General features: G+C 46.7%; 1 protein-coding gene across 8 annotated transcripts in view; it reads right to left on the minus strand.

The window, feature by feature from the left end:
* Positions 1-26529, minus strand: part of TENM4 (teneurin transmembrane protein 4) — a 704151-nt gene that overhangs the window by 259465 nt on the left and 418157 nt on the right. For 5 of the 8 annotated variants that reach the window (XM_064168972.1, XM_064168944.1, XM_064168934.1 and 2 more), the window contains 2 exons: positions 6449-6701; positions 1012-1110 (listed from right to left, as the gene is read on the minus strand). In XM_064168972.1, the coding sequence (XP_064025042.1) occupies positions 1012-1110; positions 6449-6701 (352 nt within the window). Of the gene's footprint in view, positions 1-1011; positions 1111-3270; positions 3328-6448; positions 6702-26529 lie in introns of those variants that run through there. The other 3 variants (XM_064168982.1, XM_064168953.1, XM_064168962.1) reach the window with 2 other exon arrangements.

Below are 26529 nucleotides of genomic sequence, written 5' to 3' on the forward strand. Positions count from 1 at the left end.
GCACCCGATGGAGACAGGGCTCTATTTTCCCCTACAAGTCACTTGTGCAGTCACAGGGGGGTGCCACATGCAGCAACACTACCATGCAGAAAAGCCACTGCTTCATGCAGTACAAAGTAGCCTAATTCTCCACAGTCAGTGTTTGCAGCACTGTAGCCTTGCTTTTATTGGTGCTCTAAGTATGATGATGAGCTTTGGAGGAAGAGTCATTATTTCTACTAATGCTCTGCACCAAAGCACTCATCTTTACAAAGAGCCAGGTACCATTTTGTGTTTTGGAAAGTGTTTATTTAGACACAGCTCTGAGCAAAGAGGTACCTGCCATGTTGCAAGTAGAACCACAGAAGCATCTCATTGTTTTGGTTGGAAAAGGCTTCTTCGATCACCGAGTCCAACATTCAAAGTACTCCAATCAGATCTTCAGTTCATGATGGCTACCAAATTAGAAACTCCCAGCACAAGGTCAACAGCTTTGGCACTAAGTGCCAAGTTAAAAGCTGCTCACAACTTCTCAAGTGAAATCAGCTGGGTAGAGATGCCAGAATGCGTGGCTAAGTCAAAATCAAAGGCTTGCCTTACAAACACCACTAGGAGACACTGGTAAGATAAAGCTCACAGAATATATCACTTTAACAATGAAATATCAGGCTGCCAGCACAATAATGCTGTAAGACTTTCTAAAGGAAATTCAATTAATCTTCATTTATATGAGACTCCAAATTGCTGTAGGTACTTGTAATGAAATGAATTTCAAAGGAACAAGGGGAAGAGAACAAAAAAAACACAACAGAGCAAATGGCATGCTGTGGCTCACATGCATATTAATGAGCCTGTCATTAATATGTACAGGACACAGTGCTCCAAGCCCCAGAACTTCATTCTTTTAAAAGCCAGCTTGGAAAAGGCCAGCAATGGTGTTGCCCTCCAACAACATTGGGATGAGCAAATGCTTTCATGCAAGGATCATAATGACTGCACAGTAAAGAGGAAGAGCACGGAAGTGTCACATACCCATCATTGTAAGCACCGTCATGTCGGGAGGAGGTGAGAATGTCCATCTCAATGAGGTTGTCCTGCAATGTCTCTAGGAATGTCTGCTTTGCTATGTTTCTACATACATATGGAAACATGAATGAAGCCAGTGAGTCATGCATATATGAAGTGTGATCTTATAAACCACAATGGTTATAGTGCAGTTGTGCATGGAATTAGAATGATGGGCCATATATTTATAGGTGTAAGAGGCTACACATATACATATATAGCTCTTAAGAATGCTCACTTCTCTCTTTATGCACTGGTATATATGCATATACACACATACAAGCACACACAACCATGTGCATGTATAAAAAAGAGCTGATGTCTTTCTTCATTTCACATTATTTACTTCCAGTGACACATGAAACCTTCTGAACTGCTGGATCCAAAAGTCTGGATTTCAACCCAGCACAGCTGTAGCCTTTTTATACTCCTGCACTGCTGTTATTTTACCCTGAAAAGGCACAGCACAGTAGCTCTGCAGCCAATACTTTGGTAGACAACCTACACCTTGCACTCTCAAGGCTTTCCAGCAAAAATCTGCCACTCCTTTGCTTAAATTTATGAATCACAGAATCATAGAATCAACCAGGTTGGAAGAGACCTCCAAGATCATCCAGTCCAACCTAGCACCCAGCCCTATCCAATCATAGAATCAGCCAGGCTGGAAGAGACCTCCAAGCTCATCCAGTCCAACCTAGCACCCAGTCCTGGCCAATCAACCAGACCATGGTTTGCATTTGAGAGCTTTTTAGTTACCAATCTGATGAATTTGCTTTCCTCTGAAGAGCAACAACTTGCTAGTCAGGAGTTTCAAAATACAAGTTCTGTTCAATCTCAGTGATAAGCAGATAGAAGCTGGAAAAAAGGCTTTGCTGTAACCCAGATTCCAATACCAGAGCATGGGCTGTGATCTGGATAATGCAGGCAACAGGCCTGCACATAAAGCCTGGGCTTGACTCTGAACACAATACTGGCATTTTTAAGTATCTGGTCTCCCCAGCATGTACTTTGATGAGTCACTTTTTGGCCTATATATGCTAGGCTGTTTTGTGCTTTTGGAGGAGAATAGCAGCAACAGAAAGAATTTAGACAGAGGCACAGCTGGGAACAGACTGTGCCTTTCTCACCTTCAGGCTTGTTTCCCAAGACCTGGCAAAAGAATATTCTTCACATGCTTTTTAAAACAAAACCCAGTCCTGATTTTGCCCATGTCTGTTTTCATCATCAAAGCTGAGTGTGAAGAAATTCCCTGGCCCAAACCACCAAAAGGAACATAACAGCATTGTGACACTTTATCACTTATGCAGGATTAAGCACTTACAGGACCTAAGCGACACAATGTGAATTCAAATGACAACTCCTCTGCCAAGGAAACTGGATGCAGGTAACATGCTCCACCAAGAGAAACCAGGCCTGTCCCATTATTCAAACTGGGATACTGTCTCCTCTAAAATATCCTCAGCTTTCATTTTCTTTTCTACTGGCTGCTAATGCCAGAAAGTCTTTAGCAGCCTCTGGGCTGCTCTGACAGAACTCCTTGATCCGAAAGAAAGTGACTCCTATTCATAACTTTGGAGTAAAGTGGATTGACATGCATGAACTGTGTGCCATAGCACTTGAGACATCCATCTATTCCCAAGTGTTTGTGGCTTCCTCACATTCCTTAGGAATGCAGGAAAGGTTGGATGTTGAATCCAATGCGGAAAGAAGCAACATATGTGCATGCACTGAGCATTTAATGGATAAGAGGCAAGGCATCTAGCAACACACCAATCAATAAGAGTTCACCAGTGGTTAAAATCCATGTCAAATTGGTTCCATGAATTTCAGTTGTGGATTGTCAATAAAACAGAAGAGGAGAGGGTTATATAACCTTATAATGTATGTATTTGCAACAGGGAGGTCGTTGGGTCGCCGAGGTGACTAATGCATGACTGTTCTCCTCCCTGAAGGCTGGACAGAGCCTGCTGCCCTGGAGGTTACCTATGAACAGCTGCCTAGGTTCAAATCACTCTCCCTTCTCATTATGAGTTGTGATAGAATCTGATCATATATGATTATCACATGAAATTTCCTGGGAATAGAAGTCTCCTGAAAGCTGTTGGTTGGTTAACTACGTGTCCAGCTACTTGGCATTTATTTGTTCCTGCAAGGTCAAATGCACTGGAACAGAAAGGAGGCCACAGAAGGAAGAGTGGAGAACAAATATAGGGGGAACTGACTTACCTGTCAGGAGTGACTGCTGAGCAAAGATCTTCTCATCACAGCCTTGACAATACATTGCTTTTAAAGCAACAAAAAAGGGAGCAGACAGGAAAAGAAAGAGGGAAGAGGAGAAATAGAGAAAAGGGAGCAAAGGGAAACTAATGAAAAGGAGGGAGAGAAGAGGAGGAGCTCTTGCAACATCTAAAGTTCTCAGAGACAGGATATGCCTAGCGTGTGAGCTCTGTACTTGTGCCACTCATCTCTGCCTTTGCATCATGGTGTGGAACTTTCCAGGAAGTGGCAAAGCATCCTACAATGCCAGCTGTGAATGCTGCCTGGAATCCAAGGCAGTCAAAATCAAGCCTCTTCAAACTCTGGGTTGCTTAAAATCTATGACTGTGGGCAGGTTTGGTAGCCTGTCACAATCCCTGTTTAAAAGATGCAGTTTTTGCTTGGTGTTTCCTCTCCCTGTTGACTAATATGGGATTTAACAAAAAAAAAAGGATATTCACCAGAAATACAATTCCATTTTTGACATGAGATTACTATAATCTCTTCTTGCTATACTTCAAAGGCCTTAATTCTTGGATTAATGTCTCTTGGCTGGGATTTATTTTATTACATATTGGACATTTTATTCTCTTAGGTGGAGGTCTTTTTTTTTGGTTCTAAATATCTTTGCAGCTTCACAGACGAGGTGGGACTGGGCATCCAAGCTGGCCAGATAGTTCTGAAACCTAATCTTTTACATCCACAAAATTCCCATTGAAGGAAATGGAAGAGCTCTGCTGAGACCCCACCTGGAGTACTGCATCTAGTTCTGGAGCCCCCATTACAAGAAGGATGAAGGATGTGGATGTGAAGGATGTGGATGTGCTGGAGTGTGCCCAGAGAAGGGCCAGGAAGATGCTCAGAGGGCTGCAGCAGCTCTGCTGTGAGCACAGACTGAAAGAGTTGGGGCTGTGCAGGCTGGAGCAGAGGAGGCTCCCAGGGGACCTTCTTGTGGCCTTCCAGCATCTGAAGGGGGCTCCAAAAAATCCGGGGAGGGACTTTCAGGACATTAGGGAGTGCCAGGACTGAGGGGAATGGAGCAAAGCTGGAGGTGGGTAGGTTCAGGATGGACGTAAGAAGGAAGTTGTTGAGCAGGAGAGTGGTGAGAGGCTGGACTGGGTTGCCCAGGGAGGTGGTTGAGGCCCCATGGCTGGAGGTGTTTAAGGCCAGGCTGGATGGGGCTCTGGCCAGCCTCTCTAGGGTAGGGTGTCCCTGGGCATGGCAGGGGAGTTGGAACTGCCTGATCCTTGTGCTCCCTTCCAACCCTGACTGATCCTATGATTCTATGACATTCTTTCACTGATCCAGCAGCAAGGATGTTCTTTCTCAACTGTGATGCTGGGTTCTGAAAGGCTCCAGTCAGCTGTGAGGATGCCTTGATTCTATTAAAACAGTATAACATCTCCTCTCCAATGAAACTGTCACATACTTTAGAAAAAGGCACAGGGCTTCCTCTTGAGTTATAGAGGATTATCCACCAAAAGGCTGCAGGAGTTTGGTCTAAGGATTTATTTCAGCATTTTCATTTTGGTTTTTGGTTTTCCAAAAGGAATAAGATGTAAAAGTCAATGCTTGAGAATTATTAACACACTGTAAGTACTGAAACTGTTGCCAAATCACACTTGTAGTACTTGCTTATAATTTTGTCATCATCTTTTGGATTCAGCTTCATATATGGGTATTTTTATTCAGCTATTTACAAAGAAACTAATTATCCCTAAATGCTATCAAGTGTGATATTGAGGTCTGTATTGGGAGTTTGAGAGGGCCAGCAGCCAGAGCTCACCTTCAAAAAGATTGACAGATGCACTTGATAAAAAAACAACTTCTTCTTAGCAGAATCTGGCAAAACTGAGCAGGTTTTGTTCCAGGACACAGACAGAGTTATCCTGATCTCAATGAGATTCTCAGAGGCAGTGATGCAACAAATTTAGCCCCTGGCTCACTTTTCATTTAGTGTATGTGTTTTTTTGCTGTCTAAAATCTTTTTGTTGGTTTCAGAATGTAAGAGAAAAGAAGAAAGGAAGACTTCTCTCCAGACAGAAAAAGATATCAGGTATGGAGGCTAATGATGCCAGCATCTCTAGCAGTCTCTCAGAAGCAAAGGAAAAGGTGAAGCAAAACCTCTGGAGAATGTAATTGCTGAGCTTTATGCAGACAGCAAGAACGCCCTCACCATCAGAAGGGAGGATTGAGTCTGAGGGAGCATAATAACTCCCTTTCCCAAAACCTACATAGAACCTAAACAGAGCTATGAAGTAGAATAGTGCACCCAGGTCACACTCTTCATGTGTGCATAGGTGAAAACAGAATCACAGAATCATAGAATGGTTTAGGTTGGAAGGGACCTCAAGGATCATCCCGCTCCAACCCCTGGTCATAGGCAGGTTCACCTCCCATTAGAGCAGGTTGCTCAAGGCCGTATCCAACATGGCTTTAAATACCTCCAGGGAGGAAGCAGCCACAACCTCCCTGGGCAACCTGTGCCAGTGTCTCACCACCCTCACTGGAAAGAACTTCCTCCTAGCATCTAGTCTAAATCTCCCCTCTGCCAGTTTGAAGCCATTTTGATTTGAATGCTAAATGCAAACATTGTTAGTTGACTGCTGCTTGGCTATCCACTGCTTCATGCTTGCTGGAGCAATTCTGTAGGACAGCAAAATGCCACAGCCAATCTCTCCTCATAAGGCAAACCAAGATCAGCCTTTCCTGAATGAGGCACTACAAAGGTATCTGCTTGATGAGGCACAGAGAGAAGGCAAAATCCTTTCAATATATTGACTGATTTCAGTATCTTAAATGGGGATATTGATTTATCCTACCACATAGGAAGAAAAGGCATTAAAGGAAAACAAAAGAAAGAAACCCAAGAATATTTTAATCTATGAGCCTGACTCCAATTTTAAACGAGGAAAACAACCTTCTAAGCAGCTGTTAAAGGCAACATTATTAGTTCATGAACAAAGAGCAATTTCCTCTTCTCCTAGAGCAAAATAAGAGAGACACAAGGAATAATAAACACAACAGAAACCACTTCAGCCAAACACCAGCTCACAAATTAAACAACTAGCTACACAGACGTATTGTCTGTACCCTCCTTGGCACACACAGACAGGACACTGCAGAAGCCCTGCAGAAAATGACCTACCTAGTCTCCAGTGGGATGTTGCTGTTGAGTAACCAGTTGTCCTGAGCATGGGCTGGCTCTTGTGTGCTGGCTGGTTGTTCTCCTGACAGAGAGTGGTCCGTAGGAGCAGGGCTGGGGTTGCTGCGCGGAGTGAAGTTGCCTCTGTTCAGGGAGTTGATGGAGGCTGCGTGATGCTGATTTGGGGTGTGAGCATGCGAGAGCGGGGGCGGGGGAGTGCGAAGCCTCGAGTGATTCTGAAGATTTGGAGGATGATCTGCAAGAGAAGGAAAAGATGGTTTCGTTTTTCAGCTTTGTGAGTTGAGTTGTGCTGCGGCGCTCCTTTCTGGCTCCTAAAAAGTATAGAATCATAGAAGCATAGAATCAGTCATGGCTGGAAGGGACCACAAGGATCATCTAGGATCACCTCTATAACTCAAGAGGAAGCCCTGTGCCTTTTTCTAAAGTATGTGACAGTTTCATTGGAGAGGAGATGTTATACTGTTTTAATAGAATCAAGGCATCCTCACAGCTGACTGGAGCTTTTCAGAACCCAGCATCACAGTTGAGAAAGAACATCCTTGCTGCTGGATCAGTGAAAGAACGTCATAGAATCATAGAATCAGTCAGGGATGGAAGGGAGCACAAGGAGCAGCCAGTTCCAACTCCCCTGCCATGCCCAGGGACACCCTACCCTAGATTAGGCTGCACACAGCCTCAGCCAGCCTGGCCTCAAACACCTCCAGCCATGGGGCCTTGACCACCTCCCTGGGCAACCCAGTCCAGCCTCTCACCACTCTCCTGCTCAACAACTTCCTCCTCACCTCCAGCCTCACTCTCCCCACCTGCAGCTTTGCTCCATTCCCTCCAGTCCTGTCACTCCCTGATATGCTGAAAAGTCCTTTCCCAGCTTCTCTGTAGCAGCAACAGAACCAGGGGACACAGTCTCAAGTTGTGGTAGGGGAGGTCTGTGCTGGATGATAGGAGGAAGTTGCTGGCAGAGAGAGTGATTGGCATTGGAATGGGCTGCCCAGGGAGGTGGTGGAGTGGCCGTGCCTGGAGGTGTTGAAGCCAAGCCTGGCTGGGACACTTAGTGCCATGGTCTGGTTGGTTGGGCAGGGCTGGGTGCTAGGTTGGACTGGCTGAGCTTGGAGGTCTCTTCCAATCTGTTTAATTCTATGATTCTATGATGTACTGTGATGGTTTGGGTGTTACTTGCCCCCCCACCCATACCACCACTCTGGAATTTCCAATCACCCAGATTAGACTCAGCAGGTCTGGAAATTAAATGAATGAAGCTTTATATTTCCAGCTTAGCACAAGACACAAGCAGATAGCTACAATATGTACAGAAATATACAACTTAAAAAGTAATACAAAAACTCAACAGCCCTCCCAGAAACCAGAGGCCTCAGCAGGGGCTCTCAACCACCCTTCCACCTTCCTCCCACCCCTCTACCTTACCCCAGACTTTGTCTTATGCTGAAGGCAGTTTGGAGGGTCAGCCAGGGGGGTTAGGAAGCAGAAAGATTAGTCACACAGATGGCAGGTTAGGTTAGAGAGAAGTTTATGCATCCCCAAGAGACAGAGAGTGACTCTGCTATCTATATTTGTGTTCTGGTTCTTATCCATCTCAGCAAGCCTATAAGTGCAGCAGACATCACCACTGTTTGCTTTTCACAGCCTAGCATCTAGTTCCTCTCACTGGAACATCCCAGCTAGGCTCAAACTAGCACAGTGCAGCAGACATCACCACAGTTTGCTTTTCCCAGCCTAGACTCTAGTTCCTCTCACTGGAATATCCCAGCTAGGCTCAAACTAGCACAGTGCAGCAGACATCACCACTGTTTGCTTTCCACAGCCTAGCATCTAGTTCCTCTCACTGGAACATCCCAGCTAGGCTCAAACTAGCACAGTGCAGCAGACATCACCACTGTTTGCTTTCCACAGCCTAGCATCTAGTTCCTCTCACTGGAACATCCCAGCTAGGCTCAAACTAGCACAGTGCAGCAGACATCACCACTGTTTGCTTTTCCCAGCCTAGCATCTAGTTCCTCTCACTGCAACATCCCAGCTAGGCTCAAACTAGCACAGTGCAGCAGACATCACCACTGTTTGCTTTTCCCAGCCTAGCATCTAGTTCCTCTCACTGGAACATCCCAGCTAGGCTCAAACTAGCACAGTGCAGCAGGCATCACCACTGTTTGCTTTTCCCAGCCTAGCATCTAGTTCCTCTCACTGCAATATCCCAGCTAGGCTCAAACTAGCACAGTGCAGCAGGCATCACCACTGTTTGCTTTCCACAGCCTAGCATCTAGTTCCTCTCACTGGAACATCCCAGCTAGGCTCAAACTAGCACACATACTCATTGATCCCCAAGCTGGCCAGAGAAATATTTCAGTTTCACCCCCAGAAGTTCTGAAAGCTGAAAACACTTCAGAAAGGCTGCCCTGACAGGCAAGTTAACTCCAATGAACAACTGCAGGTTGCAAACTGTAATCTGTCTGTGACACTGATGTGTGATAAAGCATGACAAATCCAACCAGCCTGCCTAGATAACACTTGAGAGCAATTTGATGATGGATATACCGCTCCCGGTGAAGTTTGTTCAGCCTGCTTTGTCAGAGAGAGCTTCCAATAGTTAAGTCAACAAGACTGAGACTATATTTAATCATAGGCTGAGTTTAGAGAAAGCCATAAAAATGTGCCAGGGCTACAGACAATTTCACAAAACCCAATAGTTTGGATTGTTAGAGATGTACTCACACGGCGTAAAAAAGTGCATGTGGCATAAAAACTGAGGTGACAGGAAAATGAAACAGCATCTGGTGAGTAAAGATGGAAAGATCAGGGATAGGGATGTACTCCTCTGGGAGGAGAACTCAAAGTACTTGTTAGCCAAGAGGCTGAGGGAAGCAGACTGGGGAAAGAAAACATTTAGGAATGGGCAATCTAGTGCTGATTGTACTGATGGTTTTCCTTAGAAGCACAGAATCAGGCAGGGTTGGAAGGGAGCACAAGAAGCAGCCAGTGCCAACCCCCTGCCATGCCCAGGGACACCCTACCCTAGAGCAGGCTGCACACAGCCTCAGCCAGCCTGGCCTCAAACACCTCCAGCCATGGGGCCTCAACCACCTCCCTGGGCAACCCCTGCCAGCCTCTCACCACTCTCCTGCTCAACAACTTCCTCCTCACCTCCAGCCTCACTCTCCCCACCTCCACCTTTGCTCCATTCCCATCTAGTTCCAACCCCATGGGCAGGGACACCCTACCTAAATTAATTAGAGAGAATATTTAATTTACCAATACCTGAAGGATACTTAATTACTGTATGTGGAAGAGGCCTATAAGGAAGGTCAGGAGGGACTGTTCACAGGGACATGTAGCAATAGGACAAAAAGGGTGACAAAGCTAGTGAGGGGCCTGGAGCACAGCCTTGTGAGGAGAGGCTGAGGGAGCTGGGGGTGTGCAGCCTGCAGCAGAGGAGGCTCAGGGCAGAGCTCATTGCTGCCTGCAGCTCCCTGAAGGGAGGCTGTAGCCAGGTGGGGTTGGGCTCTGCTGCCAGGCAAGCAGCAACTGAACAAGGGGACACAGCCTCAAGTTGTGCCAGGGGAGGTCTAGGCTGGATGTGAGGAGGAAGTTGTTGTCAGAGAGAGTGATTGGCATTGGAATGGGCTGCCCAGGGAGGTGGTGGAGTGGCCATGCCTGGAGGCGTCGAAGCCAAGCCTGGCTGGGGCACTTAGTGCCATGGTCTGGTTGGTTGGGCAGGGCTGAGTGCTAGGTTGGGCTGAATGAGCTTGGAGCTCTCTTCCAACCTGGTTGATTCTATGATTCTATGATAGAGTTGGGAGTGTCCAGGGGCTTGCTGCAGGATGGTTGGGCTGCATGACCTTTAAAGGTTCCTTCCAACCCAATGCCTTCAATGATTCTATCATGATTCTATGACATTTTTATTTGAGGAAGTAAAGACAAATGAAAATATTTAATGGAACTAGAGAGAGAGAGAGCTCAGCATAATGAACATGAGATGCAGGAAGCATTCCTCTCTGATATGAGCAGGTTTATGCTTGTAAGCCATTAAGGTACAAGACTTATCTGAAATAGAATAAAAGAAGATGTATATGATATCAATCTAATACATGCCAGAGAGAATCTTGTAGCATGAAAAGCTAACCCTCACATCCTCTAATTAGACAGCTCAGAACTGAATGAACTTTTCACAGTTCTGAATTCCAATGAGAGATACAAAACATTACCAAGTAATTTAATGACACTTTGGAAATCTGGATTAGGACTCAGATTCAGGAAAGGAATTGAGAAAGCATTTACAGTACCTCTGCAATCTCCTGGATACTCCTGGCTCTGGCCAGCCTGATCTAGGGTAGGGTGACTCTGCCCATGGCAGGGGAGTTAGAACTAGGTGATCCTTGTGCTCCCTTCCAACCCTGACTGATTTTATGATTCAATGATGCTTACACATATCAAATACAATGTAAAGATGTGTAAGACACATCCCATCCTTCCTCTCCTCATCTCTTTACCACTGACTTTAGTTGATTATACCAAAACCTTAGGGCAGTTAAAGGAGTGTAGCAAAAAAACACAGGTAATAATTATGAAGGTATCACTAAACTGAAGATGTATCTGCTTTCTCTTCTGTGACTCTGTGACATTATTAGCTTAGACATGGGACATGGTCTCTGGGACCTGGGGGTACTGGTAGACAGTAGCTGAACATGAGCCAGCAGAGTGCCCAGGTGGGCAGCAGAGCCAATGGCACCCTGGCCTAGATCAGGAAACAGTGTGGGCAGCAGGACAAGGGAGGTTCTTCTGCCCCTGTGATCAGCATTGCTCAGGGCACAGCTTGAGTGCTGTGTCCAGCTCTGGGCTCTGCAATTCAAGAGAGTTGTTGAGGTGCTGGAAGGTATTGAGAGAAGGGCAACAAGGCTGGTGAGAGGCCTGGAGCAGAGCCCTGTGAGGAGAGGCTGAGGGAGCTGGGGGAGTGCAGCCTGCAGCAGAGGAGGCTCAGGGCAGAGCTCATTGCTGTCTACAACTACATGAAGGGAGACTGTAGCCAGGTGGGGTTGGGCTCTGCTGCCAGGCAAGCAGCAACAGAACAAGGGGACACATTCTCAAGTTGTGCTGGGGCAGGTCTAGGCTGGATGTGAGGAGGAAGTTGTTGGCAGAGAGAGTGATTGGCATTGGAATGGGCTGCCCAGGGAGGTGGTGGAGTGGCCCTCCCTAGAGGCGTTGAAGTAAAGGCTGGATGAGGCACTTAGTGCCATGGTCTGGTTGATTGGCTGGGGCTGAGTGATAGATTGGACTGGATGAGCTTGGAGATCTCTTCCAATCTGGTTGATTCTATGATTCTGTGACCTTGCTGCACTGAGGCGAAGGTTGGACCAAAGATATTCTGTGAATTCTCTGCTATTCTTGACCTTATTGTGGTCTTTAAGTACTTAAAAGGGGTCTATAAGAAAGACGGGGACAGACCTTTTAGCACAGCCTGTAGTGACACAGAGGAGATGATGGTTTTAAACTAAAAAAAAGGGGAGATTCAGACTAGATAGGTGGGAGAATTGTTTTATATTCAGGGTGCTGAGACAGTCCACAGGTTGTCCAGAGAGTTGGTAGATGCCTCAATCCCGGAAACACTCTAGGTCATGTTGGGGTAGGTCTAGGCTGGATGTTAGGAGGAAGTTCTTCACAGGGAGAGTGATTTCCCATTGGAATGGGCTGCCCAGGGAGGTGGTGGAGGCACAATCCCTTGAGGTCATCAAGAAAAGACTGGATGAGGCACTCAGTGCCATGGTCTGGTTGACTGAATAGGGCTGGGTGCTAGGTTGGGCTGAATGATCTTGGAGGTCTCTTCCAACCTGGTTGATTCTATGACAGGGTTCACTCTATATGCTGCTGTCCACTGGAGCCTGGAATGTAAATAATTAACTAAGAATTGAATAGTAATTGCATATCAGGATGGGGCTCTGGCAAACTGATCTAGTTGAAGATGTCCCTGCTCACTGCAGGAGAGCTGGACTAGATGACCTTCAAAGGTCCTTTCCAACTCAAGGCATCCTATGATTCTATGATTATTTCTGGGAGTCAAACAGAGTGTTGAGGAGTCTGTCTCAGCCCACTTGGTCTGCTCATCCACAGTTGATAACACCATACTGGCTGTGGTCTGACACTGGCCAGCTTAGAAAAAGTCTATACATCAGCTAGAAAACTAAAGAGAAGGACAGGGAAATGACCATGGACTGCATGGCTGGAGAATATCAGAGCTAAATCATCTCCGACCTCAGCTCTGCAGCACGAGGTGAATTAAGGCATCCAACCACCCTTGGACTAGATATTACTGGGGACTGTCACTTAAATGAAGTCCCGACCATGGAGGCAAGAAAAAACAAGAGTGGAAGGAACCTACTGCTAGTGTAAGTGAATGGGTGACTCCTTTTCCCACTCAAGAGCCAGCAGCCATGGCTCCTTTGCTGAGAAGCGGAAGGAAGATAGGGAGGTAGTCACAGCAGCATCAAAACCTGCAGGCTCAGGAATGTGTCTGCTGGCAGCCAAAGGCAGGCAAGACCAGACTAGCAATTCCAGCATGAGACAGATGAACACAAATAGAGGATTTCCACTTTTTAAGGCTGTCAATCTGCTACAAGAACTTCATTCTTCCCAGAGAAAATGACTTGTGTAAGAAGAGAAAGACATCAAAGGTTTCCCAGCACAATTTCATTACACCTGATGTCTGAGGGTCTCTTCTCCCAGACAACCAGCAACAGAACAAGGGAACACAGTCTCAAGCTGTGCCAGCGGAAGTCTAGGATGGATGTAGGAGGAAGTTCTTCACAGAGAGAGTGATTGGCATTGGAATGGGCTGCCCAGGGAGGTGGTGGAGTCGCCATGCCTGGAGGTGTTGAAGCCAAGCCTGAATGAGGCACTTAGTGCCATGGTCTGGTTGGTTGGCCAGGGCTGGTTGCTAGGTTGGACTGGATGAACTTGGAGGTCTCTTCCAACCTGCTTGATTCTATGCAAGGGGAGCAAAAGGATAAATCCTGGAATATGCAAGAGGTGCTTTGTGAAGTTCTGCTGGATATTAGTTGACTCTCCCTACTGGAGATTCCATTTTCACACTCTGAATCAGAGTCTGTTTCCAAAGATCTGTTATGCAAATTCCAATTCACATCCTATTATTGCAGACACATTGCAGATGCTCTTATGGATAATGCTTTCAAATCAAGGAGAAATGTGTCATTTTCAGTCTCCATTTGCATACCCTCTGTGATTTCTTGCTAAGTAAAGACAGCATATCTATCTTACTCTGCTTTATGTGATTTTTTTTTCCACAGGATTTTATAGCTTCCATTTCTTCTTTTTTTCTGACATTGAAGTAGGTTTTTTTCCAATCAGTACATTTTTTACTTCATTCATCCACAAATTCTGAACATCTATGGCATGTTTGAACATTACTGAATTAAATATACCTTGACTAGGATTAGTAACTATTTTCCTAGCCTTATGATTTCTTTTTTTCTCCCCTTCTTCTCAAGTCCAGCAGCAGTAAGTTTGCAGATGACACCAAGCTAGGAGCAGGTGTTGATCTACTGGAGGGTAGGGGAGCCCTGCAGAGGGATCTTGCCAGGCTGGATGGGTGGGCAGAGGCCAATGGGATGAGACTGAAGAAGGCCAGGTGCAGGATTCTACACTTTGGCCACAACAACCCCAAGCAAGACTACAGGCTGGGGCCAGAGTGGCTGAGAGCAGCCAGGCAGAGAGTGACCTGCGAGGACTGGTGATTGTAGGTGAACATGATCCAGCAGTGCATCCAGGAGAACTAACGGCATCCTGGGCTGGCTCAGGAGCAGTGTGGGCAGCAGGACAAGGGAGGTTATTCCTCCCCTGTACTCAGCACTGCTCAGGCTACACCTTGAGTGCTGTGTCCAGTTCTGGGCTCCTCAATTCAAGAGAGATGTTGAGGTGCTGGAAGGTGTCCAGAGAAGGGCAATGAAGCTGATGAGAGGCCTGGAGCAGAGCCCTGTGAGGAGAGGCTGAGGGAGCTGGGGGTGTGCAGCCTGCAGCAGAGGAGGCTCAGGGCAGAGCTCATTGCTGTCTACAACTCCCTGAAGGGAGGCTGTAGCCAGGTGGGGTTGGGCTCTGCTGCCAGGCAAGCAGCAACTGAACAAGGGGACACAGTCTCAAGTTGTGGCAGTGCAGGTCTAGGCTGGATGTTGGGTGGAAGTTCCTGGCAGAGAGTGATTGGCATTGGAATGGGCTGCCCAGGGAGGTGGTGGAGTTGCCATCCCTGGAGGTGTTGGAGCCAAGCCTGGCTGGGGCACTTAGTGCCATGGTCTGGTTGATTGGGCAGGGCTGGGTGCTAGGTTAGCCTCGATGAGCTTGGAGGTCTCTTCCAACCTGTTTGATTCTATGATTCTATGATGGAAACCTGATTGCAAAAGACACCAATAGATATCAAGTTGCCTTTGTGCTGCTTTCTTGGTTTGTTTTTTACCAGTGAAATGTCACTGACTAACACTGGCTTGGTAACACAGACAAAGCAGAGCTGAAAGATAACTCAGTTAATGAAGCTTGTACTTGGCACACATTAGAGAGCCTTGACAGAATCCTGTGAATGAAGAACTGAATAAATGGGAACCATAAAAAGATTACCAATGAGGAGCTAATGTGACAAAATGAGAATAAAAGGTCTGAATCCCATGTTCCTTTTCCTTCCCTTAATGTTTAATGAGTAGTTCTGTTTTGAAATTAGTCTATGTAACAATTACACTTTCTGATTCATTAGGTTTTGGGATTGTGTTCAGGGCAAATGTGCTAACCTCAGAGTGAAAAATGTGTTCTCATCCTTTTTTTTTTCTTCTCCCCAGCTTCTCCTGCTCTGCCACACATTTGTCATTTGTATGCCTGCTTGTATTCAGACAGCCTGATGCCTGACTGGTGTCTGGGTTGGGTACATGAAATATTTTGCTTTACTCACTGTATACAATGCCAGGTGGAATGAATCACTCATTGCTCCCTTGAACTTAGGCTCCACAGTGGCTTTGATGATTAACTTGGTAGTGTGACTCTGGGCACTCATGCTTATCCCTAACCACTGAGAAATTCTCCCCATCCCAGAGGAATCACAGAAGAGAATCACAGAATCAGTTAGGGTTGGAAGGGACCACAGGGTTCTAGCTCCAACCCCCCTGCCATGCCCAGGGACACCCTAGCCTAGAGCAGGCTGCCCACAGCCTCAGCCAGCCTGGCCTGAAACACCTCCAGGGATGGAGTCATTCCAGAAGCAGTTTAAAGGACTGTTTAAAGTCTGTGTGGGCTCTAGGATTGCTTAAATAAATCCTATGGCTGGGTACAGAGTCCAATGTAAAGATTTTGCTTTAAGTTCAACAGACTTGAGGTTTAGGTGTTAGATTTTACATCTGTTATTTAAACAATTAGAATCATAGAATCAATCAGGGTTGGAAGGGAGCACAAGGAGCAGCCAGTGCCAACCCCCTGCCATGCCCAGGGACACCCTACCCTAGAGCAGGCTGCACACAGCCTCAGCCAGCCTGGCCTCAAACACCTCCAGCCATGGGGCCTCAACCACCTCCCCGGGCAACCCAGTCCAGCCTCTCACCACTCTCCTGCTCAACAACTTCCTCCTCACCTCCAGTCTGAAAAGAATGCAGTCTGGAAACAATCCAGTCTGGATTATCTACTCACTTCCAGCCTGGAAACAACCTTTAATTTTTTTTATATAATGAAATCTGCATTCAGCTGCCAGAGCAGCCAGCAGCCTGGCTTCAGCTCCACAGATAGAATCACAGAATCATAGAATCAAGCAGGTTGGAAGATACCTCCAAGATCATCCAGTCCAACCTAGCACTCAGCCCTATCCAGCCAACTAGACCATGGCACTAAGTGCCTCATCCAGGCTTTGCTTCAACACCTGCAAGGATGGCAACTCCACCACCTCCCTGGGCAGCCCATTCCAATGCCAATCACTCTCTCTGACAGCAACTTCCTCCTCACATCCAGCCTAGACCTCCCCTGCCACAACTTGAGACTGTGCCCCCTTGTTCTCTTGCTGGTTGCCTGGCAGAAGAGCCCAACCCCACCTGGCTACAGCGTCCCTTCAGGTAGTTGTAGACAGAAAGTACCATGTTTCACCCTGCTGCTCACAACACTTAACACCATCAGCCAGCTGAAATCACCTTCACAGGCACCCTTGTCCCTTTGAGTGCTTCTGAGTATGGAGGTATGGGATGCCTTCAGTCACTGATCCGATGAGCCACCTAAGGCCAGGTGGACTATGAAAGACTGAACTGGGTTTACTCCAGCAACACAGAGACACAGAGTTTGATATTAAAAGTGAGATAGCTTGCCAGAAAGAGGTTCCCTATCAAACACCAGTCAAGCCAATGATAGTGTGTGTAAAATGATAAGCAAGCAAACTATTTAAGCCTTAAGTTGGCAGATAATGAAAAGATACAAGGAGAAAAATCAGCATGGGAGATGATGTCTGCTCATTGGATAGCTTGGTAGCTTCTGATGGCAACCTGGATCAGCTGCACACCAGGCTCCTCTCCTCATCTGCAACAAGCTGAAAGTGCAACAGCAGGATTGCACTGTGGCACCTGTCAAACCAAGCAGGGCTATTAGTGATACTGCAAGCCAATGATGGTCTGGTTGACTGGATACGGCTGGGAGCCAGGTTGGACTGGATGAGCTTGGAGGTCTCTTCCAACCTGCTTGATTGTATGATTCTATGGTGTGTGTAAAATGATAAGCAAGCAAACTATTTAAGCCCTAAGTTGGCAGATAATGAAAAGATACAAGGAGAAAAATCAGCGTGGGAGATGATGTCTGCTCATTGGATAGCTTGGTAGCTTCTGATGGCAACCTGGATCAGCTGCACACCAGGCTCCTCTCCTCATCTGCAACAAGCTGAAAGTGCAACACCACGACTGCACTGTGGCACCTGTCAAACCAAGCAGGGCTATTAGTGATACTGCAAGCCAATGATGGTCTGGTTGACTGGATACGGCTGGGTGCCAGGTTGGACTGGATGAGCTTGGAGGTCTCTTCCAACCTGCTTGATTGTATGATTCTATGGTGTGTGTAAAATGACAAGCAGGCAAACTATTTAAGCCCTAAGTTGGCAGATAATGAAAAGATACAAGGAGAAAAATCAGCGTGGGAGATGATGTCTGCTCATTGGATAGCTTGGTAGCTTCTGATGGCAAACTGGATCAGCTGCACACCAGGCTCCTCTCCTCATCTGCAACAAGCTGAAAGTGCAACACCACGACTGCACTGTGGCACCTGTCAAACCAAGCTATTAGTGATATTCTAGGGGAGAATTTCTTCTTTCAGAGAGTGTGCTATAATAGACTTTTTCTATAGGGGACAGCCAGGCAGCCTAATGAGGAAACCACACCACAGGCTGGTGACAGAGATGAAGTGAAACAGATCACTCAGCATTTTGATGATTTATCTGTGCAGAGATATCCATTTCCCCTCACTAACACTTAAAACCTGGAATGAGTGGTACAATTTGAGTGATTAAATCTCTCCTTAAGAAGTACATCCACTGAATTTGACATAAAACTAGCTTCTCCTACCATCAAGAGGAGGGTTTGTACCAGGCTGTGAAATACATGGGTGGGTTTTTTTCCCCTCTAGGAACATATTGTGTGGTTTTTGAAATGCTAAGCCACAAAACGACACTGAATCATAAAAGAAAACAGAGGACTCAGGTATAATCTCCATTAAGTAACAAAACAACAATAGGAAAGCTACCTTGATTTTTTTTTCTCCCCCCTCTATTGTATTTCAAGCAACAGCAAAACAGGGAGCTGCTGTTCCATCAGAGTCAGGCACAGTCACCATGTAGTTTTAAATCAGCAGTGTCTATGTCCTCTTTGTGGAGAATATTCAGAGTCTTCTCAAAGTTGAGCTCTTTGAATCTCAATCTTCACAGCCTCCTATCTCCCTGGTACTTTATAATGCTATATGCATAGACATGCAGCCAACTATGTTTTATGGATGGTTAAACCTCAAGGAAAAAACCTTCCTGTGAACACCTGCACTGCCAATTTGGTGCAGTCTTTTGTTCAGAACCCCCCTGCAAGCTCAGGAAACGATTAAACAAAAGAAAACAGCCAGACCAACAGGTTTGAGTGCTCCTTTAAATGCACAACTTGGGACATTGAATCTGCAATAACTACTGAGATAATAAATGGATGCCAAAAGAAAAGATGCAGAACATAAAAAGCTGCAGTGAATTCTCATGACAACACTAGCTATAGGGTCCCTCTGAATGTCTTCAGTTACTATCCACAGCTATTGCAGACATTGTTGATAAAGCTACATAAACCAGGAGCAGAAAAGACTCAAACTACCAAAATCTAAACTTGAACTCCAGCTGTGTACAACGTGTGAAGAATCCTAGAATCATTGAATGGTTTGGATTGGAAGGGACTTTAAGGTCATCTAGTTGAGCCCTGCTGCAGTGAGCAGGGACATCTTCAACTACAGCTGGAGGTGGGTTGGTTCACACTGGATGTGAGGAGGAAGTTGTTGAGCAGGAGAGTGGTGAGAGGCTGGACTGGGTTGCCCAGGGAGGTGGTGGAGGCCCCGTGCCTGGAGGTGTTTGAGGCCAGGCTGGCTGAGGCTGTGTGCAGCCTGCTCTAGGGTAGGATGTCCCTGCCCATAGTAGGAGACTTGAAATTAGATGGGGGACAGTCTCAAGTTGTGCAGGGGGAGGTCTAGGCTGGATGTTAGGAGGAAGTTCCTGGCAGAGAGAGTGATTGGCATTGGAATGGGCTGCCCAGGGAGGTGGTGGAGTTGCCATCCCTGGAGGTGTTGCAGCCAAGCCTGTCTGGGGCACTTAGTGCCATGGTCTGGTTGACTGGATAGGGCTGGGTGCTAGTTTGGACTGGATGATCTTGGAGGTCTCTTCCAACCTGGTTGATTATATGATCCTTGTGGTTCCTTCCAACCCTGGCTGATTCTATGATCCTAAGATTCTATGATACTCTCTGGCTGCACAGATTAACACTTCATTGACTTTACTGCTCATAGGAAACAACAGCTTTACCAAATCAAGTCCAAACAAGCCACCTCCTCTGTACTCTTCTCATCAAATGTGTACATTACATGCAAACTTTCCTCTCAAGTGCCAAAGTGCCTTTGTGAGAGCAAAATATTGACTCTGGGTTTCGCAATCAATGTTTTGTTTGATGCTAGGCTGTCAAGCTTTGGCTGTACATAGTCGATGAGAGCTCTGGGTGGTTGTGTTTTCATCACTATGCATCTGATTGAATTGAATGCCCTACAAGTAATGCTTTTTAAAAGGTCCAGGTCACTGTCAGAGGATGGTATGCAGACTTCTAACCCATCATGTTTGTTACTTAACTTAATAAAAGGGAATCACAGACTAATATAATCAAGGCAGAGTATTACTATTTAGACTCTGACAGTTTATAAAGAATCATTCCCTTAAAGAGAGAAGAAAGTGAAAAAAAAAAACAACTTATAATATCTGGCAGAGCATAAAGGAGTTACTTAAATTTAAATAACATATCTAAACTCTTAAACAAGTCACTGGAATCATGAGAAAGTAGGCTGCACACTGCCAAACTAAGCACAGTTTCCTGCAGCCCCAGAGACTGAATTTTCTGTTAGTCTAACTACCAATGAACACTTTTAACCATCCTGATACTATACACAGGAGGAAATGGTAGCCTTTGAAAGCTCAAGTTGTTGAAGTACTGGCCCTTCTGGTCCACTCATATAAGCAAATAAAACTTACACTTTTATTTATATAGAGAGAAATATAAAATTGCACACATATATATATGTGCATACATGGGTGGGCAGGGGCCAATGGGATGAGACTGAACAAGGCCAAGTGCAGGGTTCTGCACTGTGGCCACAACAACCCCAAGCAGCACTACAGGCTGGGGCCAGAGTGGCTGAGAGCAGCCAGGCAGAGAGGGAGCTGGGGGTGCTGGCAGAGAGGAGCTGAAGCTGAGGCAGCAGTGCCCAGGTGGGCAGCAGAGCCAATGGCATCCTGGGCTGGCTCAGGAGCAGTGTGGGCAGCAGGACAAGGGAGGTTCTTGTGCCTCTGTGCTCAGCACTGCTCAGGCCACACCTTGAGTGCTGTGCCCAGTTTTGGGCTCCTGAATTGCAGAGAGATGTTGAGGTGCTGGAAGGTGTCCAGAAAAGGGCAACAAAGCTGGTGAGAGGCCTGGAGCACAGCCCTGTGAGGAGAGGCTGAGGGAGCTGGGGGTGTGCAGCCTGCAGCAGAGGAGGCTCAGGGCAGAGCTCACTGCTGTCTGCAGCTACCTGAAAGGAGGCTGTAGCCAGGTGGGGTTGGGCTCTACTGCCAGGCAACCAGCAACTGAACAAGGAAGCACAGCCTCAAGCTGTGCCAGGGCAGGTCTAGGCTGGATGTTAGGAGGAAGTTGCTGGCAGAGAGAGTGATTGGCATTGGAATGGGCTGCCCAGGGAGGTGGTGGAGTCGCTGTGCCTGGAGGTGTTGAAGCAAAGCCTGGCTGGGGCACTTAGTGCCATGGTCTGGTTGATTGGCTAAGACTGGGTGCTAGGTTGGACTGGCTGATCTTGGAGGCCTCTTCCAGCCTGGCTGATTCTATGCTTCTGTGATTCTATGACAGTAATTGCTGGTGCCTTTTGCAAAGCAAACAGTATTTTGTAGGTTTTTTAGAAGCCTATTCTAGTAATTTAGGAAAGCAGCTTTGCCAACAGTATCTGGAAGACATAATAAGTGCTAGGTTGGACTGGATGATCTTGGAGGTCTCTTCCAACCTGGTTGATTCTATGAGAAATACATATTGATTCTATGAGAAATACATATATATATATATATGTATACCAGTGGATTGTTATAGCTTCTTGCCTTTCAGAAACACCCCAAACATACACACTGATCATGACCCTCACCACTCTGTTGAAATACTGAAGTCACCACATTGTACCCTTAAACCCTCAGGTCTAAGTTCTTATGTCTGGAAACTCATAGTTACAACTCTCAGTTTTCCAGAGGATGCTCAGATAGCTTTCCTGTGCCATTCTGACTGCACTCATGGCTTCCATGTCCTCCTGTCCAGCTAAGCAACTCACTATAACCCACCTTCACTGAATCTTCAAGAAAAGACTGGATGAGGCACTTAGTGCCATGGTCTGGTTGACTGGATAGGGCTGGGTGCTAGTTTGGACTGGATGATCTTGGAGGTCTCTTCCAACCTGGTTGATTCCATGATTCTATGATCTTAATGAAGGAGAGCACTTAATGCTAGGCAAGAAAATCCACTGTCTTGAGTGAAGGATGGTACAACTGTGATCTGATTTAGAGTTGCTACAAATCAGGCTCATCAACTGGCTCTAAACACGTGTGCCTAAAGCTGCAGCCTGCCATCTGAAGACCTGGGAGCCTGAGGTTCTCTTTTTAAGTAAGAGATGTAGGAAGTCAGTATTTCTGAAACTCTGTGCCTCTTGGTTTATATCTTGAAGTATCTATAAAGCCTAAACCTTATCTGCAGTCAGCCAGGCTACCCCAGTGGCTGAGGATTACGTATTGTCTGGGCTACTTGGATGATTACCCCTCACATGGCTCCTTCCAGGGGTGCCCAGCTGGCATGGGCTCAGCACACGCTGCTGGCTGCCATCCTTCCTGCATAAAGAGCCTGAAGAAATGGAAATAACTCTTCAGATTTACTCTGTGTGTCCTCCCTCCCTCCCTCTACATTTCAGAGACACACCTAAGGTTATCCCTCTTGAAAGGGATTGAAGAAATGTGGTGCAGCTCTCTGCTGTCTGCAGTTTATTGACTCGAGGCACTGAGGAAACTGTGGTACAGAGAGAGTTTCACAGGCTGCCCTGCGTACACCATCTCCTCTGTCTCTTGTGTGGCTTCTTTATACAGTAACACATGGAGACAAATATATAAACAACTAGAAAACCACAGAGTTCAGCCTTGTCCAAAGCAGACTAGATTAGCTGGTATAGTTACACTGGCAAATTTCTCTCTTGTTTGTGGAAAGCCATGCCCCAAACTAAAGTACATCCGCAGGCTTTGGCTGCTGTAGCAGCAAACAAACACAGGATTTTGCCAGCACAGCTCTGTCAGATACTGTTGGCACTTTTAGTTATGTTCTTTCATATTACCTGTATTGGAAAATCTTTGAAATATAGACCTCATCTTTGCCTGTTTCTCCCTAAACTCAAAATGAACAGTCTCTATTTTGCTTTCCTCCTTCAAAAAAACCTCTTCTCTAAACTGCAGTGAATCATACATCATAGAATCATAGAATCAAGAAGGTTGGAAGAGAGCTCCAAGCTCAGCCAGTCCAACCTAGCACCCAGCCCTGCCCAACCAACCAGACCATGGCACTAAGTGCCCCAGCCAGGCACTGTCCAGGGACAGTGACTCCACCAACTCCCTGGGCAGCCCATTCCAATGCCAATCACTCTCTCTGTGAAGAACTTCTTCCTAACATCCAGTGCTGTTGTGACTTAGCAGTACAGAAACAAACAGGACTGACAGAGCTTCAGCTCCAGCAGCAAAGCTGAGGAAATAGGCTGCTTTCTTGAATTTTAATAACCTTCCTCTTCATCCTGGCCTGTACCAGGGACAGTGTGGCCAGCAGGAAAAGGGAGGTTATTATTCCTTTGTGCTCAGCACTGGTCAGGCCACACCTTGAGTGCTGTGGCCAGTTCTGGGCTCCTCAGTTCAAGAGAGATGTTGAGGTGCTGGAAGGTGTCCAGAGAAGGGTAACAAAGCTGGGGAGGGGCCTGGAGCACAGCCCTGTGAGGAGAGGCTGAGGGAGCTGGGGGTGTGCAGCCTGCAGAAGAGGAGGCTCAGGGCAGAGCTCATTGCTGCCTGCAGCTGCCTGCAGGGAGGCTGTAGCCAGGTGGGGTTGGGCTCCGCTGCCAGGCAAGCAGCAACAGAAAAAGGGGACAGAGTCTCAAGTTGTGTCAGGGCAGGTCTAGGCTGGATGTTAGGAGGAAGTTGTTGGCAGAGAGAGTGATTGGCATTGGAATGGGCTGCCCAGGGAGGTGGAGGAGTCACCGTCCCTGGAAGCCAAGCCTGGATGAGACACTTAGTGCCATGGTCTGGTTGACTGGCTAGGGCTGGGTGCTAGGTTGGCCTGGATGATCCTGGAGGTCTCTTCCAACCTGGCTGATTTGATGATTCTGTGATTCTACTGCAATGATGCAGAGAAAGTCCAATTGCAAATATGAAGAGATAAGAATTTCCACACAGCTTGACTGCATGACAGGGGCAGGTAGGCAGACGCTTAGTGGTCAGGATGAAAGATTAATATGCTGCAAAGCAGTTTAAAATTTACTGTATTTAGTGTTATCTTGCAAACTTTGAGCCTGAGTTCTGATCTCTGAGGGGCAGAGCTACCAGGGTGCTGCACAGCACAGACATCCAAGAGAGGTTTTTGTCCTTTTTCATTTGCACATGTCCCAGGCTTGTGAACGAATCGGTCCTCTGGAAATGCACAACTCCATTATTTCACAGCAAAGTGCTTATGGAATGTGACATGATGTGGTGCAGCACAATGTCAACAAGCACTAATGATTTTAATTATTCACTCCAGAGACAGAAATTTCCTGTTGGCAGCAACTGAAATAAACTATTTCAAGTCTTCAGTGGCAAACACAGATTTTTTTACATGACTTCAAATCAACTTCTGTCCTTTCTGTCCAGACAGTGGCATTGCATGGTATAGATACAGTTCATCAGTTTTGCAAATATGAAGCATAATTTACCATACAGAGTGAAGCAGCCTTCTCCTACTGTTCACTTCTGTCATATAACTAAACCTCTATCAGAGAATCACAGAATCAATCAGGTTGGAAGAGACCTTCAAGATCATCCAGTCCAACTTAGCACCCAGCTCTATCCAATCATAGAATCAAGCAGGTTGGAAGAGACCTCCAGGATCATCCAGCCCAACCTAGCACTCAGCCCCAGCCAGTCAACCAGACCATGGCACTAAGTGCCCCAGCCAGGCTTGGCTTCAACACCTCCAGGGATGTCAACTCCACCACCTCCCTGGGCAGCCCATTCCAATGCCAATCACTCTCTCTAACAACAACTTCCTCCTCACATCCAGCCTAGACCTGCCCTGGCACAGCTTCAGACTGTGTCCCCTTCTTCTCTTGCTGGTTGCCTGGGAGAAAAGACCAACCGCCATCTGGCTACAGCTTCCTTTCAGGTAGTGGTAGACAGCAATGAGCTCTGCCCTGAGCCTCCTTGTCTCCTCTTCTTTTGTTTTTTTCCTCCTCACCCCCTATACTCCTTTTTTCCTCCCATTTTTCCTGCCTTTGAAGTTTAGCAAAGCCATTTCTGTTAAATACCTCCAAAGTGCCACAGAAACCGGTGACAATTCCATCTGACAGCTGCGACTGACATGATGCCCGTCACAGTGATTAATACCTACACCCCTCACCCCACCCCCTTGCCTCTACAAAGGCTGACTGACTCCCTTTGGTGCAAAGCATGGGTGCAGTTAAGTGTAAAATCTCCCTGCACAGGTGGCAAACCTTCCTCCCTTTGGCACAGGAGTCTGATTTGTGAAAGCTGGGCTCCGTGACCTTTCCCTTGGGGTTCTCTTTGACATTCTCCGGAGCAGGGCAGCAGAAGTCTGCACTCCAAAGAATTCTGAAACATACATAAAACTTTTCTATTTTTATTAACACTCCAAGAGGACACTAAAGCAAAATCAAAACTATGAATCTGTCAAGACACCCCTCAGCAACGCTGTGCTTTGTTCAACAAAAGGACCGCGATGGAAGGGCTGTGTCATTCCTCTGCTGTGCCTGTTTGTTTCCTAATGCCTCTGCCCCTAAATATCTCAGCACTAATTAATACAGTCCCTCTGGCAGCACACTTCTGAGAGGAAACATGCACTCTCAGCCTCATCTATGGTGAGTCTCATTAAGCACATTCTTCTCTCTTTTTTTCTCTTCCTTCTACATTTTGATATGAATCTCTAGCAGGTAACAAGGATCAACAAAGCTACAGCCCATGCAGCAAAGGCAGCCCAGTTTAAGGGGGACAGGGATCTGTTGGAGAATCATAGAATAGAATCATAGAATCAACCAGGTTGGAAGAGACTTCCAAGCTCATCCAGTCCAACCTAGCACCCAGCCCTATCCAGTCAACTAGACCACGGCACTAAGTGCCTCATCCAGGCTTTGCTTCAACACCTCCAGGCACAGAGACTCCACCACCTCCCTGGGCAGCCCATTCCAATGCCAATCACTCTCTCTGCCAACAACTTCCTCCTAACATCCAGCCTAGACCTCCCCCCTGGCACACCTTGAGACCATGTCCCCTTGTTCTGTTGCTGGTTGTCTGAGAGAAGAGACCAATTCCCACCTGGCTCTGCTCACTGCTCCCTGGGATAGGACAAGGAACAATGGATGGAAGCTGCAGCACAGAGGCTCCAGCTCAACACAGGAGGGAACTTCTTGACTGTAAGGGTCCCAGAGCCCTGGCACAGGCTGCCCAGAGAGCTTGTGGAGTCTCTTTCTCTGGAGCCTTTCAAGGCCTGTCTGGATGTGCTCCTGCGTGACCTGAGCTAGATTGTATGGTCCTGCTAGGGCAGGGGGGTTGGACTTGATGATCTCTTTGGGTCCTTTCCAACCCCTAACATCCTGTGACAAAGACACTTCCAGATGTTCTGATGCTAATTTTCTTATGTTATTATTCTAAAAGTACCTCTGTACATCTCTGTCTTGTCACCAACTTGCTTTGTGTTCAGTTTTCAGTCTCTCACTACAAGAAGGACATTTAGGAGTGTCTCCAGAGAAGGGAAATGAAGCTGGTGATGGGTCTAGAGAACAAGTCCCATGAGGGAACTGGGATTGTTTAGTGTGGAGAAGAGAAGGCTAAGGGGAGACCTCACTGCTCTCTACAACCCCCTGACAGGAGGTTGGGGTGAGGTGGAGGTTGGTTTCTCCTTCCTGGTATCAAATGACAGAATAACAGGAAACAGCCTGAAATTGTGCCAGGGAATTTTAGCTTGGATGTAGGGAAAAATAACTTACTAAAAGAGTGGTCAGAC

Source organism: Pogoniulus pusillus, chromosome 3, assembly GCF_015220805.1.
Source record: "Pogoniulus pusillus isolate bPogPus1 chromosome 3, bPogPus1.pri, whole genome shotgun sequence".
NCBI lineage: Eukaryota > Metazoa > Chordata > Aves > Piciformes > Lybiidae > Pogoniulus > Pogoniulus pusillus.